Raw genomic sequence first — 21,923 nt, forward strand, 5'->3', positions numbered from 1 at the left:
AAGCCAGGTTGGTTTTTTTTTTAGGGACTGTGAACAAGAGGAAGGATGAGACACGGTGTGCGTGGGGACAGGGACAGGTCGGTGGTTGCTCTGGCTGATTGGGGTGTCGGGGACCCATGCCTGCCCCCAGCCTCTATCCCCCCATCAGGGACACTGTGCTGTGAGGAGGGGGGTGGCTTCACCTCTGGTTCCTCTGGCATGGCCGGAGCTGCCTCACGCTGCAGCCAAGTGGACAAGCTCTCTTCTAAATCCCCAGCTCCTGGAGTCAGGGGATCCAGCCCCCATCGTCTCCCAGTTGCAAACACAAAATGCCATGTCCGGCAGCACGGCTGGAGGGGCAGGCGGGGGGGGACAGCCAGCAAGCACCCGGCAGTGCTGGGACCAGCCTCATGACTCTCTGCCCAGGCAGCCAAGCCGTCCCAGGGGTGACTTCCCGGCAGAACTTTCAAAACAAGACAGCACCTGACATGCTTGGCTTGGTCCAGGCAGATTTGGCCATTTCTTTCCAGGCACAAAGGGCACCCACACTCTTCGTCAGCCTGGGCCCCTTGACACTGGAGGGCTGGGACAGGCATAAGGCATAATTTTCCCTTCCTTCCACTCCAGCTTTGCCCCAAGGCAGGCTCCATGGAGACCCACGTACACCCACAGCAGCCCTTCTCCCCGGTGCTCAGTCTCCCCATTTCCACCCTGTTTCCCCCTCCGGGTACGGATGGGGGGCAGGTGCTCAGCAGCCCTGTGCCTTGGCCCCATACTGCCCTCCAAGAGCAAGTGGAGGAGCCGGCTGCCAGAAAAGTCTTTTCCTGGGGGCTAATCATCGATTGCGGCCAGTAATAAATATTTCAGCAGGGATTTGCACGCAAGCTCCAAGGTAACAGCAATAGGAGGAAAGATGGGTTTCACGTGCCCCGCTCCACTACCGCCTCTCCCACATGGACCTGGGCAAGTCCTTCTGCTTCTTCGAGGAAGGAGAAGTATTTCTTCTTCTCTGCTGGAAACTCTTCAGGACATGGCGAATCCCAGGAAAGCCCTTCCCGAGGGCTGTGCTCTCAGGGTGCTCCATGCTGGAGATGTCCTCCCGGGATGGGAGCTGCAGCCAGGAGTTCAGCCCTGCAGTGCCTTGAGAAAGTCAGAAACACAGAGCAGGGTAAATGTGATGCTCACTATATTGTGCTGGGCAAGAATTAACAAAGGTGGCTAATCATCTTGGACCAGTCTGCAGAGCCTTCTTGCTTGTGCTGCCATCGCTTACCTTGCGGAGAAAGAGCAGCTTTGGGCAGAAATGGGTGGAAACAGACAGACACGACCGAAGCAGTAAGTCCAGACCTAGGTCAGACCTTGCCGCCATCCCCCAGCCCAGCCTCGGGCACCTCCTGTGCTTGAGCTGTGTTTTGCCAACTGGGACGTGTCCCCTCCCTAGAGACACCGAGAGCGTCCGAGAGGCTGGGGGGAGAGGAGCCGAATATGTGCTCCCCTGCCTCCATCAACCCAAGGATGCTGGAAATGAGAAAGCCCAGCTTCAGAGCGAGCCGGGTCCTGCCTGTGGCTTTGTATTTTGCAAAACCGCTTTTGTATTTTCAGCAAACGCTCCCCGCGATGCAGCCGGGGACCGGAACGGTGCAGGGGGATGCCCCAGGCAGAGCATGAAACAAAAATCCCAGCGACCGGTAATGCTGAGTAAAGGCGTCTGAGAGGGACACGGTGCACCCTGAGCACCAGACCCAACAAGAACACGGGCGAAACGTGCTCTTCACCTGGCCTCAAACAAGTCTCACCACCTCTGATCTGCATGTTTCCCCATCTGCGAAATGAGGGTAATGACACCTGTCTCTGCAAGGCCCAGAACCACGCAGATTAATTAACTGTTGTTCAAGAGGGCTTTGGAGGTGACAAACATGCCACGCTCTTAATTAGTCGGGTAGCCCTTCCAATTACCCAGCAACCTGGGCTGAGATTTTTTCCAGAGCTGCCTTAGAGGATCCGGTTTCCCTTTTCCCAGGGAAATTAGCAGGAATTAGGCACCCAAATCCCAAACACAGCTTTGCAGGGTTCAGTGGCAGTCACCGGGACGCGGGGCAGCGCGGGACGAGATCTCCTCCTCCTCGGGGCCACCTCCAGTCCCTCACGTCCCCCCCAGAGGCGGCTGCATTTTGGGGGCAGACGATCAGCGCCTGCAGTTTTGCAGAGCCCTGCTGAGCTGAAGAAGCAGAGAATGATTTCAAGCACCTTCTTTTCAGGGGCCCTTGCGGAAGCACAGCTTTTCCCAAGCTCTGGGCACCCACTTCCCCATCAGGTCTCCTTGCAGACCTGAAACATTGGCTAAAAAAAAAAAAAAAATAGAGATACTCAATAATTCATGTGTGCACCCCACATCTGCAGCACATGTATCCCACAGTGCCGGCATCACTGTATCCTGCAAACCCAACGCTCTCAAAAGCGGTGGCATTAAGCCTGTAATTTATCAGGTGATTTAGGAATTTGTCCCCGGAATAGGGCTACAGGAAAATTCTGCACTGGTGAGTGTTAAATCCACCCTGCCTCGGCGGGCGGGTGAGAAGGAAGGAGCTGTTTAATCAAATTAAAAGGACTGTTTCGGGGTGGGTCCGGGGCTGTTTGGCCACATGGGGCTTCATCAATGGGGCGGTCGGGAAACAAAGCCGGGAGGGGAAACAAAGGCCCCGTCCATGTCCCCTCGCGCCATGGCTGGCCGGGCCCCGCAAACACCCCGACCAGGGACATCCTCCGCCTGCGTCCCAGCGGGTTTCCCAGCTTGTTTGGCTCACCCGGATAACGTGGGGCAGCACCCCTCGGTGCAACATCACCCTGGCACGGTGCAGGCTGCTCCTCCACACCCTGCATCGGGTTCAGCTGCGGCAGGGGGAAAAAATAAATCACTTCTTGTTTCCCTGTTTCCAGCCATTTTCACTTTCTGGCCTCACTGCAGAACTGAATTGCAGGTTGGGCAAACCTCGCCGGTCCTGTTCCCAAATCTGCACCGGCTGCAGGCTTTAACTGGGAAAAACTGCAGAAACAAAAGTGAAAATGATCTTCCTGGACTGAAGTCCTGGGCCCAGACCTGGGCTCTGCTCGAATCCAAGCAGCCTTGCACCGCTCTGCATCTCACAGCACACGCACAGACCTCTTTCTATTTAAAGTGGGGGGCACTGCCCCACAGCCCCCTCCCCGCGGGTGCAGACCTCACTGCTGTGCATTGCCAGGCTATTTCTGAAATCCCCTGGGTCCTCCCATCCTGGCAAACACGCTCTGAGCACCAAACAAATCCCATTTCCCCAAATCCCAGGTTTTTTTCCCCATTTCCCCCCATTGCACGCAGTCGCGTGCTGGTTTCCCGTTGGGCCATTGCTCCTGGCTGCTGGGAGCATCTCACCACTGCTTTTTAGTTTCTGGGGACCATCGCAGCACTATTTTGCTTTAAAGACGAAGTGGTCCCCCCACGGATGAACCCAGCTTGGGGAGGCTCCAGCGTGGGCTCAGCGAGCGGGGAATTGCCCAAAGTTTCAGGGATCAAAGCAAGAAAGAGCAGCCCCGGTTGTTCACAGCTCTCCGGTTACAGCCATTCACTGCCACCGCAGAATAAATAACGAGGGATATTAATAACAACGAGCCTCTGCCAGGGACAGAAACCAAATTCCTCGCCAGGCTTACGGCAAAGGGGAGAAGCCCGAGCACGACCGTGGGCAGGGCTGGGGCTGCTGCAGGCAGAAGGCACCCCAGCACCTCTGAACCCAGGCAGGGCTGCCTGCAGCTGGGGGAGGCGGGGGGGGGGAGGGGGGGCATAGATTTTAAGCAAAAAAAAACCAAAAAAAGATGCTCAGGGCCTGCAAGCAACACCTTGCCTGGATGCAAGGCCTTTGGATGGAGGAGACCCACCACCATCACCGGGTCAGGGAGCTGCGGCCAGGCTCAGCCCTGAAACACAGCAGTGCAAGCAGGGTGATGCCTGCTCTTTTTGCGGGCATTTGAAAACAGGTCAGCCTCTTACAGGGTGCTTTTTCCCCCCTCTCTGCTTTCATTTTTTAATCATCAGAAAGGGACACTGCTTTGATTGTGTTTTAGTCAGGGGAATTTGCAGGGGATTTTAAAAATCCAAGTAACAATTAGGAAAAAAAATGCCACAAGCCTTGCTCGGTTTGATTTGTTTCTTTTTACGTCGTAAATCTTCCCTGCTGAAGTTTTGCACATGTAGATATTGATACTTCCAAGTTTCACATTTTTAAAGCTGCTTTTTTTAACAAAAAACTTGCCTGAAACTTAAATCCAGCATTGGCCGGTCTCAAGTTTGGCTCCTAACTCCAGATTTTGACGCTTACTGTCAGGATGGTTGAAAGCACCTAAATCAGAGTTTCCATTAAATTTGTGATAGGAGTTTCTGCAAGAGTTTGGGGGAATTTGGTACAGTCCCACCGCTGAGAGGATGCTGAGCTCTGGATTTCCTTTTATCCCATCAGGAAACCCACCATATGATCCCAAATGCCTGCCATGCCTTGGAAAACATTGTCCCTGACACAACAGGGCTCTGGTTTTTGGGGTACCTACCTGGAGAGCTGATTTTGGTTCCTATTCCAGACTGACCTAAACCACTTTCCAAAAGAGATGGCAGGAATTCAGAATAAAGCCCTTTTACTGCAGAGCAAGCCCACCATCCGCTTCAACCCTGGGAGAGCCTCAGGGCCGCTCACCAGCTCCCGAAACCCCACCGCGCCGAGCCGCGCAGGACGCGCTTCCGCACCGGCCTCCCATTTCTGCAGCGGTGCTGCAATGAGAAATAAAATAAATATCACAACGAAACCCAGCCGGCCTTGGGAGGCCCTGGGGATGGAGCACCCGCTGCTGGTGCTTCCAGATGGGAACCAGAGGCTTTTTTTTTTGGGGGGGGGGTTAACCTGGCAGGGAGGCAGCAAAAGGAAAGAGCATCGTGCTTTGCCCATCAGTGCCGGACACGGTGCGTGGCACAGCCCCGGCCGGTGCTTGCCCCCATGCTGATGCCAAACCCCTCCACGCCAGCCCAAAATACCGCTGCCCGCTCTGCGAGGAGGGGAAGGGGGGGGGGACAGCCGGGGGTAGCCAGCGGCCAGCCCGGGTCGGGGGGTGGGGGGGCATCGCGGGGTACCCGCCCCCGGCCAGGAGCATCCCTGGAGCATCCCGGGAGGGGGGGTGGAGGGGGTCTCCATCCTCCGCGGCGCTGCCTCCCTCTGCCCCCGGGGTCCCCCCCCCGCCCCGGGGCTGGGGGGGAGCAGCCGCCGCCCGCCCGCCGCAGCGCTTTGAACGGACCTATCGCTCCCGGCCCCGCCGCCGCCCGCCCCCGCCGGCCGTGATGCAGCCCGGCTCCTCCTCCCCCCGCTCCGCAAGGGCTGGAAGCTCCCCTTAGCCTGTTTGCCCTTATTTAATTTCGAGTGTGATTTTGCTATTTTTAGCAGCTGGATCCCCTCCAGTAAGGCTGGGAGCTCGCTCCTTCCCCCCCCCCCCTCTTTTCTCTCCCCCCTTTCCCTTTTTTTTTTTTTTCCTCGCTCCCTGCAAATGATTTTGACCCAGCTTCCTTCCTCCTGGAGCAATTTTTTTTTTCCCTCTCTCTTTATTATTTATATAAATAAGAGGGGGGCCTGGCTGGGCTGTGGATGCGTGTGTGAGTCGCAGCCTCTCTCTCTGCCTTCTCCTTTCAGATCCGCATTCGCGAGCAGCAGCCGCCGCCGGGAGGGGGGGGTTTAATTCGCTTCACAACACAGACCCGCCAGGAAAAAAAAAAACCAACCCCCCTCCCAAAAAAAAACCAAACCAAAAAACCCCCCCAAAACCACCACCACCTAAAAAACCCACCCCAAGCACCCAGCTCCGAGATCAAGCTGACTGTGAGTGCCGGCCTTCCTCTTTCCTTTCTGCTCCGGGGGGTGCGGGGGAGGGCCGGGGGGTGCTGGGGGGGGACCCCGGGGCTCTGCTCCCCCCCTCCCCGCATGCTGTGCACGATCGCCCCCGGGTCGCTCTGGGTTTGCAAGGACGCGGGTGTGCGTGCGGCGGGCCGGGCTGCAACGCCTCTCGTGATGGGGCTTATTATTAATTATCGTTATTAATAGGGCGATGCACCTGGCGGGGCTGCCCGGGCCGGGGGGGGGTCGGGGGTCCCCGGTGCCGGTGGCTCCCGGCGCGGCGGGACTTTCCCTCCACTTGCTGGGTTTCGGGTGATGCAAACCCCCCGCACGGCCCCGCGGTGCAGCCCCGGCCGCCGGCACCGGGCACCCCCCCCCCCCGGGCCCGGGCTCGCAGGGTGCGTGGGGGGGTCGGGGTAGGGTGCGTGGGGTCGGACCGTGCAAGGTGCGTGGGGGCCGCGGCCGGTTGCATGGGCGTGGGACCCGTGCGTGGGGCTGGGCCGGTGCAAGGTGCGTGGGGCCGGTGCGTGGGGCCAGGCCAAGCCCGGCTGACGGGGCGGGGGGGGGCCACACACAGGTCGGTCCAAAGTTGCAGTGCTGGGGCTCAGCCGCCCCCCCGGACGGTGCCCACGCTGCTCCCCGCTGCGAGACCGTGGGGCCCCGCACCCCCCAGCCCCTGCACCCAGCCCTTCCCCGGCGGCGGGGGGGGTGATGCCACACAGGGCTGGCTCCACCCGGGGTTTTATTACACCCCGCAGGACAGGGGCTTCACAAAGCGTGTGATGGTGCCCTTCCTGTCTCTTTTCTTTCTCCCCCACCTCCCTCCTTCCTTTCTTTTATCACTTCCTTTTATTATGCATGCCCAGGAAGGAAGGGGGGGTGGACTTTCCTTAATAGCAGGCCCGGGGGGGGCTTCAAAGCAGCCCCATGGAGGGCTTGTCCTAATGAGGAGCCGCGCACATCCCTTCCCAGCCCTCGCACCCCTGCCGAACAGGCTCTTCAACTTCTGCTCCACTATTTCTTCCCCGCCGCCCTCTCCCATCCTCCCTCTGCCAGGAGGTGCGGCCGGGATCCTTCTCCAGCTGCAATCAGGCTAGATTTCCTGGGCGTGAAGAGATTTTTTTATTTATTTATGGGTTTTGGTTTTTGGTTTTTGTTTTTTTTTTTTTAAGATCTAAGCCACCGCCTTGTCTCCCTGCTTCTCCTGGGCTGGTTTGTTTAATCTAAGAGTAGGTGGCAGGAGCGGGGGATTTATGGGGTTATTTGCATGGAGTGGTGTAAGGCAGCGTGGGAGGGTGGGGGAAGGCAGGAGCAGGCCCAGGGCCAGCGAGGAGCATCGCTCCGAGGGGCCAGGTTGCCTCTTTTGCAACCCAACCGTCGCTTGTGCAAGAGGTGGCTGCTGAGAACGGCCCAGCTCGTGTCGTGGAGCAGAGGCAGCCGATGGGGCTGGGGGAGGAGAGTTTCATCCCCCAACATAGGGATGGAGAGGGGAGGAGTTTTTCATCCCCCAACTCCATCGATCGAGAGGCAGACGTAGCCCATCCACCTCCAAACCTTGCAGAGATTTATCCCTCCCAGCCTCAGGGAGCCCGGCAGTCCCCTGCCCTCGTCTCCGACTGATTCCTCCCTGCCTGGAAAGGTTTCTCTCTCAGCTGCTTCCTTTCCTCCATGGCAACACAGTTGCTCCCTCCCTCCTATACAGCTTTGATGCACGCGAGCTGGGCCGGAGCTGCTTCCCACCATGTGCCCAGCACCATCCCATGGGCTCGGGGCGCTCCCGGGGCCGGGCAGGTGCCGCCGAGCCGGGGAGCATCGTGCCGAGCCAGGGCCGCTCTCTGGAAGAGGGCTGTTGGCTGGGAAGGTGCTGGGGTGGGAGAGAGGAGCATCCTCCATCTCCCACGCGGGCATCCTCCTCCTCATCCCCCTCTCCCGGAGCGGGGCATGGAGCCCGAGGTCCCCAGGGTGGTTTCAGCTCTGGAGTCCCTGGGGAGAGCTCGGAGGTGGCAGAGGGATGGGTGGGATGTGCACGTGCTTCCCCCAGCACCAACAACTTCGTGGCGGCAGGCTCGGGCTCGGCGGGCCGTACCTGGTGGCATCCCCACAGCGAGGAGGGTCCCCTCAGCATCCCTGGCCGGAGCCGCCACGTGGGGCCCGTGCCCGTCCCCGGCGAGGCGGATGGGAGCGCGGCAGGGTGGGGGCCATACTGGGCCCATCTGTTTCTGGCTACGGGAGAGGGTACGGCACGGCTCAGAGGCTGGTTTCTTCTGACAAAGATTAACTTAAAAAGAGACAAACCCATCCCAGGCCCTGGTCAGCCGGCCGGCGTTTTTCTTTCCTAAATCTAAACCGTACTTTTTTTCCGAGAGACTCCTTGAAGGGCTCTGGGATGCTGTGAGTAATATTTTTGGGGTGTTTACACGACAGCATGGTTTCTGTCTCCCAAAAAAAAAGAAAAAAATCCGAGGGTGGTTTTTGTTGTTGTTGTTTTGCACTTGTGAGTCACTTCCAGAGGGGAGCGGGAGCTGACGCGTGTTTTTTAAAAAGCCTCAAAGGTCTGAGCGTGGCTCCTCACACCGCACGTCTCGCCCGTGCCTGCTCCAGCCGCCCCGATGAGGCTCAGCATCCTTTGGGGGGGTCAGCACCCCAGCCGCCCCCCGCTGCCCCGCTCTCCCCGGTAGCGCTGTCCCGGCTGCACTAACACCATCCAAATTGAAACCAGTTGCTGAAAACTAAGAGGTGTTAACCCTGTGGGCAGAGGTAGGGAGAGGGCCTCCGTCTTCGCACGCAGACCGGGCACGCAACCTTGTACCTGCAGGAGAAGCTGTGCCGGGGGGCTGCCACGCTCTGGAGATGTGGGTCAGACCCAGGGCAGGGATGCAGGGGACCGTCCCCAGAGGCAGAGGTGGCCCGGTGGGGTTGCAGCACCCAGCCCAAAGCAACGCCATGATTTTCTAGCCAAGTCTCCCAGGCAGCTCCGAGCCCTGCGCTTACGGGCAGTGAGACCAGGACGCTATTCTCGCAGCCCTGTTTCTGCTGGGAACCATCACATCACCGCCCCGAGCAGGTGCCCCCGCTCTGCACGGCCATGGTCGCCCGACCGAGGAGCAGAGCAGGTGCCCGGCGCTCGGGGTCACCAGTAAGCGCCGGGGCTGTGGTAGCAAACCTGCTCCCTTCCAGCCTGGTGCCCATCCTCCTGGCTCCTGGGCTGGGAGCTGGGTGTGGAACTGGGCCCACGGCTCTGGAAAAGCAGGTTTTCCCTACGCCCCTGGGGAAGCATGGAGGTGGAGAGGGGAAGGTGGAGCCTTTCCCTCCGTGGGATTTCCCCAGGAGCAAGGAAAGCCATCCAGCCCTTTGGGACACAGGGGAGGGGACAACCCAGCGTCCCTAGAACAAGTGCCAGGTGATGCCTGTCCCTAAACCCAGCCGGGGTGGCAGGAGCAGGGTCAGGGGTGCAGCGTCCTGCCCTGGGTGCAGCGGTGCCGGGTGTCGAGGCAGGGTGGGGGGAGCAGGGCTGCGGGAGCCCGCACCACCCTTCCAGGGCCTTGGGACCCCCGTGGGGATGCCCGGAGGCCCCCAGTGCCATGCCACTGCTTGTCCTGCTCCAACTTGCCGGTGCCGGCAGCGTGTCTGGGGTTTCAAGGACTCCAGATTAAATCTGGAGCTGCTCTCCTCCTTTTGGGGAAAGGGGACGGGCTCTGTGGGAAGGGCCGGCCAAGCTGCTGCTCCCCAAATGCCTGCTGGGGAGCCCGGGAGCTGCGTTAGCACCGGGACACTGGTGAATTCAGCTGGGTATCCATGCCGTGGGCTTGGGGCAGGGTCCTGCCTGGCAGCCCGTTCGTTTTGCTCCTCAGCCAGCGATGGGAGGATGCAGATTGCATCCCCGGGAGGGATGCAGCTGCAAACCCACCTTGGGGAAAGGCAGGGAGCGGGGATGGGTGCGATGGGGAGGTCTGAGCACTCAGAGCCTCGCCCAGCCGGCACGAAAGGAGCGGCTGCCACGTGGGGCTGGTCATTAGGGCCACGAGAGTGGGGAGCGGCACCGGGGTCCCGTTGCCAGAGTCCGGTCCTGCAGCCCCAGCCACGTTCCTCTATCCCCGTGTGTTGGCGCTGGACTGGGCTTGTTGCACCGGGGCATCGCCGTGGGGCACCGGCGGGGAGTGGCAGTGCAAGGGGACACGCAGCAGGGATCGGCACGGGCCAAAGGTCTGTTTGCAGGCGGGACACGGGTGCAGCAGGGGCGGTTTTGCAGATACGATACCGGCTTTGCAGCAGCAGGAGGAAGAGTCGCGCCTGCCCAAGGTGCTCTGTGTTTCTGGGGCAGAAAAGCCCTGCACCCCGCGGCGTGGTGCTGCCAAATGGGCTTGGGGGGTTAAAAAATAGAAGCGGGGGTCTCTTCTAGGCATAGCTCTTAGTGGTGCTTTTGGTTTCTCCCCCACGGGCCCTGCCAGCCCCAGCAGTGCCCTGGGTGCGGGCTGGTCCCCGCTGCACGCCAGGAGAGGAGCAGGATGCGGGTGAGCCTCCAGGAAGGGCTGGAATAGGGCAGAAGCTGCTCATTTCAGCTGAATTTTAATTCTAAGAGGCATTCTTAGAGGGGGGACCCTGGTCCTTGTCACCTCCTGTCCTTGCTGATACCCCACCGGTCAACCCCATCCCTGCAGAGGGGAGGGGTGGCAGCTGGGGGGGCCGAGCATCCTCACCCGGGCGGCAGGGGCAGGGGCACGGCCGCGGCCGGGCTGACCCCGCGGGAGGCTCCGGCAGCTCTGCTCATCCCTCGCAGCCCCGTGAGTCACTTCCGTGGCTCCCAGCACCCGCCTGCCGCCGGGGCGAGGGCTGCGGGGAGCGGTACCGGCTGGCGTGGCGAGCCATCGCTGACTGACCTTCCTCCCCTTCCTGCTCCTCCTCACCACCGCTGGAAGGACGATGAGCGAATCCGGTGCCAAATCCAGCCAGCCCCTGGCCTCCAAGGGGGAGAAGGACGTGTCGGAGAAGAGGGGCCGGGGGCGGCCCAGGAAGAAGCCACAGGTATGTAGGGTCCCCCGGGAGGAAGGGGGGGGGAACCCCACTGGGCAGCCCTGCCCGCAGCGATGCCCTCGGGAGGGGGAGAGAAACCCCTGGAGCAGGGAGAAACCCCCCCACTCGCACCCCGGCAGCATCCCCCGGGCAGAGGATGGGGATGCCCACGGTGCAGCCCCCATTACCTCCCTTTGGGCAGCACCTCCCGGGTGCTCACCGGCACCAAATTCCTCCTGGGGGGGGTCTTCACAAGCCCCCCCCCAGCCCTGCAACACCCCAGAGCTCCTCCTCGCCCAGGGAAGGGCTCGGGGCCTCCCCTTGCTCCTCCCCAGGCTGCAGCTGAACCTGCCTTTGCAGAGAGGCTAATTAAAGCCCCATTAGCAAAAGCTGCTCAGAGGGATAAGATGCTGCCAGAGCCTTTGCGGTGCCAAACCCCACCGCCCCCGACCTTCCCGGGGCAGGTGGGGTTTGCGCACATCGTTTTCCCACAGAAAAGGCGATTTGCCACTTCCCCAACATTTTGGCAGGCAGCAGCACCGCCAGCAAGCCGGGGTCCGGGGCTGAGAAACCGGTGGGGACCATCCGGCTAAGCCGAGCGATTAATGGCGGGGCAGGACGGGTCACGTACGCACCCGGCTGAAGGACACGCAGGAGCCTCTGCCTGGCGCCTGACTGCCAATCCCAGTGCAACCAGTCCTCCCGGTGCTCCCAGTACCACATGCGAGAGCATCGCTGCCCCAGCAGGGTCTACTGGGGAGAATGGGACCCCCAGCCCGGAGCATCCCGGTGTGCACCGCTGCTCCGGGAGCCACTCTGGGCATGGATCCCGCCCCGGGGACCCCCCATCCACAGCGACCCCCCTCTGCTCTCCCTCCAGCAGGAGCCCAGCGAGGCCCCGACCCCCAAGAGACCCCGCGGACGGCCGAAGGGCAGTAAAAACAAGGCCACCCCGAAAGGCAGGGTAGGTGGCTGGGGACGGGGGCTGCTCCAGCCGAGCAGCCGTGCGCTGGGATGACAGGTCCGTTTTGAGCTCAATTATAGACAATTCAGGGCAGATCTACCCCTAGGAGGGGGGGTTCTCAGTGCTGGCCCCCAGGGAAGGTGTGTGTGGGGGGGGAGCTGGGGACCGCATGTGTCAGCGTGTGGACACACGCGATAAACCTGTTTGCAAAACATGCGACTCACATCCTGCGCCCGCCTCGTGAGTCACGGGGCCGGAGCCATCCCACGGCGCTGGAAGCCGGTGGCGAGGGGGCCGGGGGGGCCTGGCTGCAGCCCCGGGGCCACCTGGGTGCAGCAGCCTGGGAGATGCCACTGGGGTGATGAATTTGGCAGTCGTGGCCGGGAGGAAGGGGAACGCCGCCCGCCCCCCGGCAGCATCCCGGGGATGAGGGGACGGCCCCAGCCTGACCAAAATGTCTTTTTTTTTTTTGCTCAGAAAGCTGCAGTCACGCCAGGGAGAAAACCTCGAGGCCGACCCAAAAAATCGGTGAGTGGGCTTTTCCCTTCCTCCTCCATCCCGGCAGGGTGCTGGGCACTTTAGGGGCACGGCAGCCCCCCAGCTCACCCCACAAGTCTCTTCCTGGGCTGGAAGAGAGCAGAGCAGTGAGCAAAAACGGGACACGGCATGGCACGGGACAGGTTTCGAACCCGACCATGCCGTGCCCCAGTGCTGGCACGGGGGGACTGAGCCGTCCCGGCTCCCCCACCTCCCCGCGGCCCCGAGAGCAGCGCATGGGAGGCGGCTGGTCCTGCCTCGGTGGCATGTTGGCACACGCCTGCCCGCTGTGTCACTGGCACAGCATCGCTGCAGCCTGCGTGCGCAGCAACCCCCCCTCTGCTCCCGTGCGCTATGGCCACCCTCTTATTTTGCGTTTTCCTTCCTCCGTTTTGCTTCTCCCCCCTCCCCCCTTTCTCCCCCTTGGTTTGCAGCCCCGTGGGAGCTCAGGCGGCTGCCGGGCACCCACAAGCATCGCCCGGTTGGGAGCAAGTTTCATCTCCCTTCCCTGCGTGCATATCCCACTGTCCCCAGTCCACGTCCCTGCACCCACAAACTGCCACCAGGCACTGGGACACAAGAGCCACCCACGAGCATCCTTGGGGCGCAGCTGCTCTGCCCCATGCAGGGTTTTGCCCCTTTTCCCACTTAAATTCCTTATGGAGGGCGAGGGGCTGAGACCAGGCAGGGCTGCAAACCAGGGGGTGGCATCTCCTGCACCAGTGTCACAGCACCAGGGGCTGTTTCGGGGACCCCAGGGCGGGGAGCTGGTTCAGTGGGGTGGGACCTGGGGGGTCCCCATGGTGGCGGGGCCGTGCTGGGGACACCGTGTCCCACTTTGGCAGCCGCCGGCCACGGTGGCTTTTTTATGAATGAAGCGGGAGGAAACGGGGGCCGGCACTGACTCACGCTCACACTCAGCCCTGACTCACCGCCACGTGTGGGCCACGATGCTCATGGCCGCCTGCCCCAGCGTGCGGGGCTGGACACGGTCCCCAGTGCCACTGCCGTGTCCCCTGGTGGCAACTGGGGACACGGCAGTGGCACTGGGGACCGCGGTCTCACACTTGCAGGGTGTGCATGCACCCAGGGTGTGCGGCTCCCCCCTCCTCGCTGCGAGCCCACTCGGGGGGTTCTTACCTGGGATTTAACCTGTAACGTTTAAACCTGGAAAGGACCAGTCCCCAAATCCAGGAGCGTCCTCGTGCCTCAGTTTCCCTCTTTGCCCAAGGGGTGTGATGTGCCTGGTCAGCCCTTCATCCAGGGATGGAGGGGGTGCCTGCAGCCCCTGGCACCCCCTGACCACACTGCCTTGCCTCACAGCAGCAGGACGAGGAGGAGGTGAACATTTCCCAGGAGTCATCCGAGGAGGAGCAGTGAAACCTCCCGAACCGGCGCTACCTCATGGCCCGACAGTCCCGCGTCCTCGGCGGCGGGGGGAGAGGGACGGGGAGAAACCCACTGCGCCGCCCTGGCTTTCTCTTCCTCCCTCCTCCGCTCCTTCCTCACCCTCAGACAACGGCAGCACTGGAAAATGGCCCAACCCGGGCAACCCCGCAGCCCCCCGCCGGGGGGGGCACCCGTCCCGGCTCCCCCCTCTCCCCAGCACTGGGTTTTGGGGCAGCCCCACTGGCAAAGGGGGAGCCCGGCAGAGAGCCGGGGCTGGGACCCCCCACCTTTGCTGCCCCCCCCATGCAGTGATCTCACCCATCCAAAGCGGGTGCTGGTTGCCCCCCAGCACCAGGCTTTGCCCTGGGACCTCTGCAGGGAAGAGACGGGGGGGTCAGCAAAGGCGAGACCCCCAAATGCATTAGACCTTTGCTCTGGCCTGCTGCTCCCCCGGGCAAACTCCCCTTGTATCCCCCCCAGTCCTGAGCGACTGCACTGTGCATGGGAGAGCAGCTCCCGCAGCGATGCCAGGGCTCGGTGCCCGTCCCCGGGGGTGCCCGTCCCCAGGGGTGCCCGAGTGGGGCCGGCTCGGGGCAGCCCTTTCCTCATAGGTTCTGATATATATATATATTTTTTTTTAGTACTATTTTTTTTCCTTTCATTCACAACTACCTCTGGATATTTAAGTTCCACTCTCTGAACTCACAGACGTGCTGCTGCTGTGCCAGCTGCTGGGGCATCGTTGGCTCGGTGTTTCCTTTTTCGGGGTGTCGCTGGGGGCTGTGGGGTATTTTTTTCCCTCCCCTTTTTTGGGCTTTTTTTTTTTTTTTAAATTGTTATTTTAAGGTCTAGGTTGCTCTGCTGTTCCAAGGGATGGAGGCTGGCAGGGCGGTGGGGTGGGGGGACTGCGGGATGCTCCCCCCGCCACGCTGCCCCCTGCACGACGGCTGCAGCGGGACCGGAGGTCGGTGCCGGGCAGCCCCGGCGGGAGAAAACTGGGGTTTGGTTGGGGTTTTTTTTGGTCCACTGTTAACGACCTTTTGGTTTCCTATTTGCAGTTACTTGAATAAAACATTTTATGGATGTTTGATGCCTCTGCCCTGGACTCTGGCTGGGGTCCAGCCCTTGGGAGCGGGGTGGGAGCAGGTTCTCTCTGTGCAGGGAGAGCCCGTGGGCACAGAGCGACCGCTCCGCACGGTACCTTCTCCACAGGGACATCCATGACGGTGCCAGCCATCCTCCGTGGGGACAACGAGAGCTGCCGATGGAAACAGAAACAGGCAAAACCCTGCTGCCCCCCCCCCAAACTCCCATCCTCGGCGCCTTTTTATTACCAAACCGAGTCACGATGCTGCCAAGGCAGGGACACGGTGCCGATCCCCCCGACATCGGGCTGCTCCACGGTCCGGCAGCGCTTGTGCTGCTGAAAACCCTCCCTGCCTGACGCGGGAGGCTCTTGGCCGAATGCAGAGAAACACATTTATTTATTTGCTTTCACACGCGCCGCGCTGCTCCTCTGCGTCCTGCCCTCCGCGCCCGGCAAAGCCCCGGAGCCCGGCTGCTCCCCTGCCAGGGTGCCAGCCCCGGCCGTCCTGCTCAGTGCATTTTAAGGGGCTGGCAGAGCGGTTCAAGCAAAAAAATGGCAAAAATAGGCGCCAAGGTGGGAGATAACCGGTTATCATCAGTGCTCACGGGGTGGGATCGCTCCCGGGCAGCGGCCGCCAGCATCGCCATGCTACCACGGGCGCATCCTGCCCTTCCCGGCAGACGGTGAAGGCAGCAGCGCCGGTGCTGACACCATCCTCCCTTGCCTCCTGCGGGCAGCGTTCGGTCCCAGCTCTCCAGGCAGCATCAGGCCTTCCAGTCCCTGCGCGGGGGCCGATGGGGCGAGACCCCCCCCCAGCCGGGCACCACCTGCAACAGAGAGCGTGCCCTCAGCACGGCGGGCGGCCCAGCCCAGACCCCCCCCAGTGCCAAGTTGGGGGGCAAAGCAACCCCCAGCGGCACCACGGCGGGTGGAGAAGCCCCGGGCTCGCAGGCACCGGCTGCACAGCCCAACCCTCCCCAAAACCTCTGGGTTACACCCAAACCCTCGCCCGGTTCCCAGACCCGGTGCTCCCTTGGGGCAGGCTGGCACCGTGGGCTCCCACCCAGGCTCAGCAGCCCCCTGGGCTCCTTAACTTGGTGCTGCTTAATGCTGATTTTTCACCCAAAAAATCGATAAACAGCAATTCCCGGCAGCACCGCGCATGGCCGGTGAGCGACCCACGCAGCCACCCTGCCTGTACCCAACCCCGAAACCGAACTCCCAGCCCCAAAAGGCAGCGGCTCACCCACCCGCGTGTCCTCCGCCTCCACCAGCAGCTCCTGCTCGGACTCCTGCAGCTCCTCGGCCGGGTCGTAGCTGTACATGGGCAGCAGCCGGTGGCGCAGCCGGTCAAACCTGGCACGGGGACGGTGGCTGAGCGGGGACGGGTCCCACAGCCCCCACACCAAGCCCAGCCCCACGCCCCCACGCTCACCTCCGCTTCTTCTGGACGTACATCACCTGCAAGGAGAGCAGGGGAAGGCGTGAGCGGGGGGGGGCTCGGGATGGTGTGTCACCCGTCACCCCCCCGGCCCTCCCCACCCACTCACCGCGGCCAGGATGGCACCGAGGAGGGTGACGAGGAGAAAGGGTCCCAGGACGTAGCCCACCAGCGAGTCACCCGCCGCGCCCGGGGCCGTGGGGGCCGTGGCGTTGCTCATGGCCCAGCGCCGGCTCCGCTCCGCATGAGGCCACGGGTGTCCGGCCCCGCCGGACGGGACGGCTGCGAACCCACAACCGCCCGGGTAATTAATGACCCACCGCCCCGGTAATGGCCCCGCGGGCCGGGCAGGAGCCGCGGCGGGCCCGTACCCGCACCCCAGCCAGGCCGGCACCCCCGGGACGCGGCAGAGGAGTGCCCAGCGCCCGGGGAGCCCCACTCGGGGCCGGAGGCGGCCGGCGTGGGGGGTCCCCCCGCACACCCCCGCCGCAGAACCGGGGTCGGCCCGGGGGGGGGGAAGGGGGGGGGGTGTCCGCCTCCACGAGGAGCAGGAGGGGCTGGGGCACCCCGCCCCGGGCTCTGCCCCCCGCCCCACGCGGGACACTCCACGCCCCCGCATCCCCCCCCCAACACCCCCCGCGCATCCCCGCGCGCGGCCCCGCCCCCCCCCACCTGCGCACGCCGCGCACCGCCCGCACCCGGAACCCGCGCGGCGCGTGACGGGCGGGGCGGGGCGGAGGGGCGGGGCAATGGGCGGGGCTTGGGGCGGTGGCGGCGCGGGGCCGGTAGGGGGCAGCAGAGACCGGGAGGGGGGCGGGGGCGTGAAGGAGGAAAGGGGAAAGGGGGGGGGGGGAGGAGGGAAAAGGGAAAAGGGGAAAGAAAAGGGCAGGGAAAACCAGGAAAAATGAACGGCGGGGGAAGGGAAGAAGGAAAAAACCGGGAAAAGGGAGAAAAAGGAGGGAAGGGACACGGAGGGCACGGGGGGGGGGGGCGAGCCGGTGGGCGACGGAGGCGGGAAGGAGGGAGGGAGGGGAGGGGAGACGGGGGTACAGACCGGACAGGGGGGTGCACGCCGGGAGCATGGGGGGTGACAAGACAGGCAGAGGGACGGACGGACGGACGGCGGCATGGGTGCACAGCAGGGCGGGTACGTGCGTCCCCGCGCCATTAGCTGGGTGAAGGGACGGATGGACGGATGGACAGAGGGACGGAGGCGTAGCCACAGGGCGAGATGACAGACCTGCGGGGGCCGGGGGGGCCGGGGTCCCGGTGCGTGCGGGCACCCAGCCTGGCCGGGCAGCGTCACCCGTGGCGGGGGCTGCCGGGGGTCCCCTCCCCGGCCGGGGGCTCACGCTGCGGCTGATCCCCCCCGCGGCCGGACCCGCAGGGACCCGGGCAGGGGCTGCCGTGGTGCCGGCGGTGCCACCCACGGCGGAGCCCCGGGACGGTGGCAGCATCCCAGCCCCGATCCCCGGCCGCAGGGCTAATCCGCTTTGCCCCTGCGGGGACCAGATGGCCCCGCTAAGTGGGTCAGGCGGGAGCAGGGGACACCGGGGAGCAAGGAGCCCCCATTTTGCTTCCCGATAGCTAAAAAAACCCCATCATAATAAAGTGAAGCGAGGTGGAAGAGAGAAGCCTGGAGATGGCGGTGCTGGGGGGGACACGCTCCCCGGTGCCCGGCCTGGTGGCAGGATGGGGCCCGGTGCCACCGCAGAGCCCCGAGCGCACCCTGTGCCGGCGGGATGGCAGCGCTGGGGAAAGGCGGCTCCTGCTCTGCAGCCCCCGGGATGAACCTGCCCAGCGAGAGGCCAAGCAGCCGCAGAGCCGGGGTCCTCCTCCTCCTGCCTGCACCGCCTGCCCTCACCCCCTGCCCTGCCCAGCCCAGCCGGGTCATTTTTGCCTCCTTGGCCCCTGCACCAGCGCAGGGACGGGGCTCGGGGCCCATGCTGATGCACCATGGCCGCAGGGGACTCTGGGGACGCAGGAGCGGGGATGCCCTTGGCCAGGCACGGTGTGGAGTGGGGGATGCCGGAGCTCCTCGTGGAGGGTGGGAAGGGGTCGGGGTGGCTCATCCCCACGCTGGGGGGGGTCCCCCAGCCCAGAAAAGGGCACCGGCTGTCCTGAGAGCACCTGATGCCTGCCGTTCCCAGTGTCCCATTGTCCCCAGTGGCCCCGCTGGCCCTGGCAGCCCTGCTGTCCGCAGCACCCTCGCTGACCCCACTGTCCCCAGTGGTCGCACTGGTCCCATTGTCCGTGTTGACCCTCCCTGCCCCCATACAGCCTTCCCAAACCAGCCACAGCCTCAGCCCCCCCACGTTCCCCAAACCCATCCCTGCATGGAGCCAGAGGAGCATCGCCTCCATCCCAGCGCCCGTCTCGCCACGGGAGCCGGGGCTTTGGTAGCACCGGGGGGGGGGGGGGGGCAGATCCGGGGGGTCAGCGCCGGCAAGAGGGGTCTGGGGGAGCCTTGCACCCTGAGCAGGGCATCACCCCTGTATGAGCAGCAGCAGCTCTCCTCGCAGCCCATCCTCATCCCCTCCTTCATACCCAAAGGAGCCAGGATCTGGCCAAGCACCACTGCAATGGGGGAAACACACAGCGGGGCTGGACCCCCCAGTCCCCCGCTGCCGGGGCAGGAGCCGGCTGAGGCGGTGGGAGCACATCAACGTCGTGTGGGTCTCCCACTCCGCCGCCATCTGCCGCTGCCCATCCCCTCCCAGCCCGGCGCTGCCACGCCGCGGCTAAAAATAAATCCAGCAATTTCTAGGAAAGTTCCTTGGAGAGAGCGAGCGGGAGCGAGCGCAGGCCGGCGGGAGCGCGCAGCCAGCCCAGCCCGGCTGGAGGAGCATGCGGGGTCCCGGGGGAAGCGGCGTGCCCTGGGAGCGGACCAGGGGGTCACTGAGCCCCTCTGCATGGCCAGAGGCAGCCCTGGACACTCGCGGTATCCCCAAATCCCAGGTGAATATTTTTTCCCTATCCACTGCTTCCCAGAGTACCCGGATGGGGAAAAAGGGGAGTCGAAGCTGGGGCAGCGCAGGGGCTGCTCATCCCCGGGGAAATCTCCCCGTTACTTACTCCCGGGGGGGGAAGGATGCCAGAGGGCTGAGGGCAGCATTGCCACCAGTCCCGGGGACGTGGCACCTTTATGACCAGGGCAGGAGGGGGGTCAGCCAGGGGGGCAAATTTTTGACAGGCAACGAGAGCTAGAATAGTGACACGGGGTATTTCTGCTCCAAAACCAGCTGTGAGAGACATCAGCCCCCTCCTCTCCGCTGTTCAGCCCCCCGCAGATAATTGGGGACAGCTTTGCTGAGCCACTAAGCTCCCATTTAAGCAGCTAAGCACGAGTGGCTGGATTTCCACCCAGCGTTATCACTCCGGCTGCTCACCCGGCCAGAAATACTGGGGGGGGGAAGCGCTGCCACCCACCCCCGCGGGAGCACAGCTTGCTCCGGCTCTGCCTCACCAGTGAAGGCATTAACTCCACCATCAGCAGGGATTAATTTTGCCCTCAGCTCCACACCACAGCCACAAACATGAGGGTGTTGTGCATGAGCCGGCCTGTTTTCCCTCGTTGTGATAATGCGGTGCAGGAGGAGCCTGGTTGCATTCAGATCCCAAAGGGAATTTGCAAAGGGGTAAGAGATGGATCTCCAAACCAGGACACGTTTGCTCTGTGGATAAACGCGAGAGCTCCTATATCTGTGTTTACAGCCTCGCTGCTGGGATCAGGCTACACACTAGTGGATCCTGCCCAGCGTTTTGCTTCACATCCCAAAAGGAGAAGAAAACCCCACCCCGGCTGAGCGAGGGCCAGACCAGAGCCCTGGGAGTCCAGCGAAGCTGCTTCGGTTCACTCTTCCCCAGCCCCAAGGCAAATCTGCTGCACTGGGGTATCAGCAGAGCCCGGCACCCAAGCTGGGGAGAAACGGGGGCATTTGGGGTAAGGGAGGGCTCCGAGGGGCCGTGTTGGGCACCCATGGGGATGGGAGCTGCCCCGGCACAGCCGGCTCCTCCCGCAGCCGGGCACGGTGCAGGGCAGAGGGACCTGGCCGCTCTCGCTGGAGCGTGCGGAGGCCGAGGAAGGTGCTGAGCAGCCCCGTCCCAGCAGCAGCGAGGACAGCATGACCCACCAAAGGCAGCCTGCCGCGGTGCGAAGAGCCCCGTCCGCTCCCCGAGCGTGCTCTGGTGCTGTTCCCAAATCCCCTCCGACGGCCTCTGAGCATCTCCCGCTGCTCACCTTTCCCAGGCAGGCAGGGAAGGCATCAAACCTCCAAAGGGTTTGAGATACCCTGAAGCCTGACCATGGCCAGACTGCAGTAGATCATTTGCGTGTGCACACACACGCGTGCAGCACAAACACAGCAGGTATTGGTAAGAACGGGGCTTGAAGCAGCTCGCGTTATTTTTCTTTGACCTACGCTGGCACCTCTGAACACGTTTCTCGCCATCTCCAGCCCTTGCCGCTCCCCTCGCCGGGGCAGCAGCAGCAGCGATCCGCAGCGTGCCCTGCCGGAGGCCGTCCCCGCCAGCTCCCGGCGGGTGCTGGTGCTCTCGGTGCAGTGGCAGCCAGCGTCTCCCACAGCAAGGGGCTATTTCCACGTGAAGGGCTCTCAGCGAGGACTTTGTGAAATAGGACTTTGTGTGTGAGCAGCTTCGGAGTCAGGATCACTTCTGCTCCGCGAGGCTCTTGGTTAGGACCAGAAATATCTGAACGAGGCTATGCCGTGCCTTAAAATTCACCCCGGTTTTATTGCAGGGTGCCCTCCCCACTCAGCCAAGCCCGTCTCAACATCAGGCTGTTGGTGACATCCCTCCAAATGTTCTTCTCCAGCCTGTGAATGTACGAAGCCACTTCAGGGAGGGTTTTCTCCTCCATCGAGACGTTATTGCCCAATTCCCAAGTTCACGTATGTGGGTAACAGCGCGGGGAAGAAGAGAGACCACGCAGCAAGCAGAGCCGTGTGTGAAATACTGGCGTGTTTATTGGTTGGCACTAGATTACAGCCTACACTCTGTCAAACTTGCATCCACGACTTTTTTTTTTTTTTTTAATTTTTTTAATCTTCTAAAGACAGTGACGACCTCCCCCTCGCACACAACTCAAGCAGAGGAAACGCCTGGAGAAAGGGAACCAGACTGCCCAGCTGCCGTCCATCAGCGCAGCTTCGCACCGTCTCAACATCTGGCTCAAAGCACACCCAGACTCATTGCAGAAGCGGGACAGGGGTTTGTAACGATACCAGAGCTGAGCGTGGAGTGGACAGCGAGCCCTCCGGTCTTTCTAGGAACGCTATGGATGAAAAGATGAAGATGATGTAGGTATACGCTACACCTGCCAGCCGAGACTAAGCAGGAGCAAGAGAGCACCTGCGTTATTCATAGGCTCGAACTAAGATCTGAGCCTCAAAGAAAACAAAACGTGTTTTCTACTGAACGCATTTGCCTTTGAACAAATGTGTCGTTAAGTAAGAACGAGTCCAAGTCAGTAAGAAAGACAAAAAGCATCAGCTGAAATGCTAGATTTCCAAAGTGCCCTTGCAGTTGTAAAGTGTTTTTGCAAACCATTTCAACTTAATATATCATAAAAAAACCCACGTTAACTTTACCAGA

At 62.5% G+C, this 21,923-nt stretch overlaps 2 protein-coding genes across 7 annotated transcripts; one reads left to right on the plus strand and one right to left on the minus strand.

The window, feature by feature from the left end:
• Positions 1 to 5,344: 5,344 nt before the first annotated feature.
• HMGA1 (high mobility group AT-hook 1) lies at positions 5,345 to 14,854 on the plus strand. Of its 4 annotated transcripts, none has more exons than XM_072844797.1 (6): positions 5,345 to 5,452; positions 5,682 to 5,867; positions 10,799 to 10,904; positions 11,773 to 11,856; positions 12,334 to 12,384; positions 13,717 to 14,854. In XM_072844797.1, the coding sequence occupies exons 3-6, from the start codon at positions 10,803 to 10,805 to the stop codon at positions 13,771 to 13,773; spliced, it is 294 nt and encodes a 97-aa protein (XP_072700898.1). In that variant the 5' UTR covers positions 5,345 to 5,452; positions 5,682 to 5,867; positions 10,799 to 10,802; the 3' UTR covers positions 13,774 to 14,854. The 4 variants fall into 4 exon arrangements, with proteins under 4 accessions (XP_072700898.1, XP_072700900.1, XP_072700899.1 ...); XM_072844799.1 differs by having other exon boundaries at positions 13,720 to 14,854; XM_072844798.1 differs by having other exon boundaries at positions 11,776 to 11,856.
• A 374-nt stretch (positions 14,855 to 15,228) lies between these two features.
• Positions 15,229 to 17,084, minus strand: SMIM29 (small integral membrane protein 29). 3 transcript variants are annotated; one of them, XM_072844823.1, is made up of 5 exons: positions 16,983 to 17,084; positions 16,420 to 16,592; positions 16,305 to 16,330; positions 16,116 to 16,225; positions 15,229 to 15,696 (listed from the first exon to the last, which is right to left on the minus strand). In XM_072844823.1, exons 2-5 carry the CDS (start codon positions 16,528 to 16,530, stop codon positions 15,518 to 15,520), a joined length of 426 nt encoding a protein of 141 aa, XP_072700924.1. In that variant the 5' UTR covers positions 16,531 to 16,592; positions 16,983 to 17,084; the 3' UTR covers positions 15,229 to 15,517. The 3 variants fall into 3 exon arrangements, with proteins under 3 accessions (XP_072700924.1, XP_072700925.1, XP_072700926.1); XM_072844824.1 differs by having other exon boundaries at positions 17,009 to 17,027; XM_072844825.1 differs by having other exon boundaries at positions 15,232 to 15,696; positions 16,120 to 16,225; positions 16,983 to 17,083.
• Positions 17,085 to 21,923: the final 4,839 nt, after the last annotated feature.

Source organism: Ciconia boyciana, chromosome 23 (genome assembly GCF_034638445.1).
Source record: "Ciconia boyciana chromosome 23, ASM3463844v1, whole genome shotgun sequence".
Lineage (NCBI taxonomy): Eukaryota > Metazoa > Chordata > Aves > Ciconiiformes > Ciconiidae > Ciconia > Ciconia boyciana.

Coding starts and splice junctions, on each gene's coding strand:
- HMGA1 (XM_072844797.1), top strand. CDS start 10,803: ATGAGCGAATCCGGTGCCAAATCCAGCCAGCCCCTGGCCTCCAAGGGG. Junction 10,905..11,772: donor GGCCCAGGAAGAAGCCACAG/GTATGTAGGGTC, acceptor CTCTCCCTCCAG/CAGGAGCCCAGCGAGGCCCC. Junction 11,857..12,333: donor AGGCCACCCCGAAAGGCAGG/GTAGGTGGCTGG, acceptor TTTTTTGCTCAG/AAAGCTGCAGTCACGCCAGG.
- SMIM29 (XM_072844823.1), bottom strand. CDS start 16,530: ATGAGCAACGCCACGGCCCCCACGGCCCCGGGCGCGGCGGGTGACTCG. Junction 16,226..16,304: donor TACGTCCAGAAGAAGCGGAG/GTGAGCGTGGGG, acceptor TCCCCGTGCCAG/GTTTGACCGGCTGCGCCACC. Junction 15,697..16,115: donor GGCGGAGGACACGCGGGTGG/GTGAGCCGCTGC, acceptor TCTCTGTTGCAG/GTGGTGCCCGGCTGGGGGGG.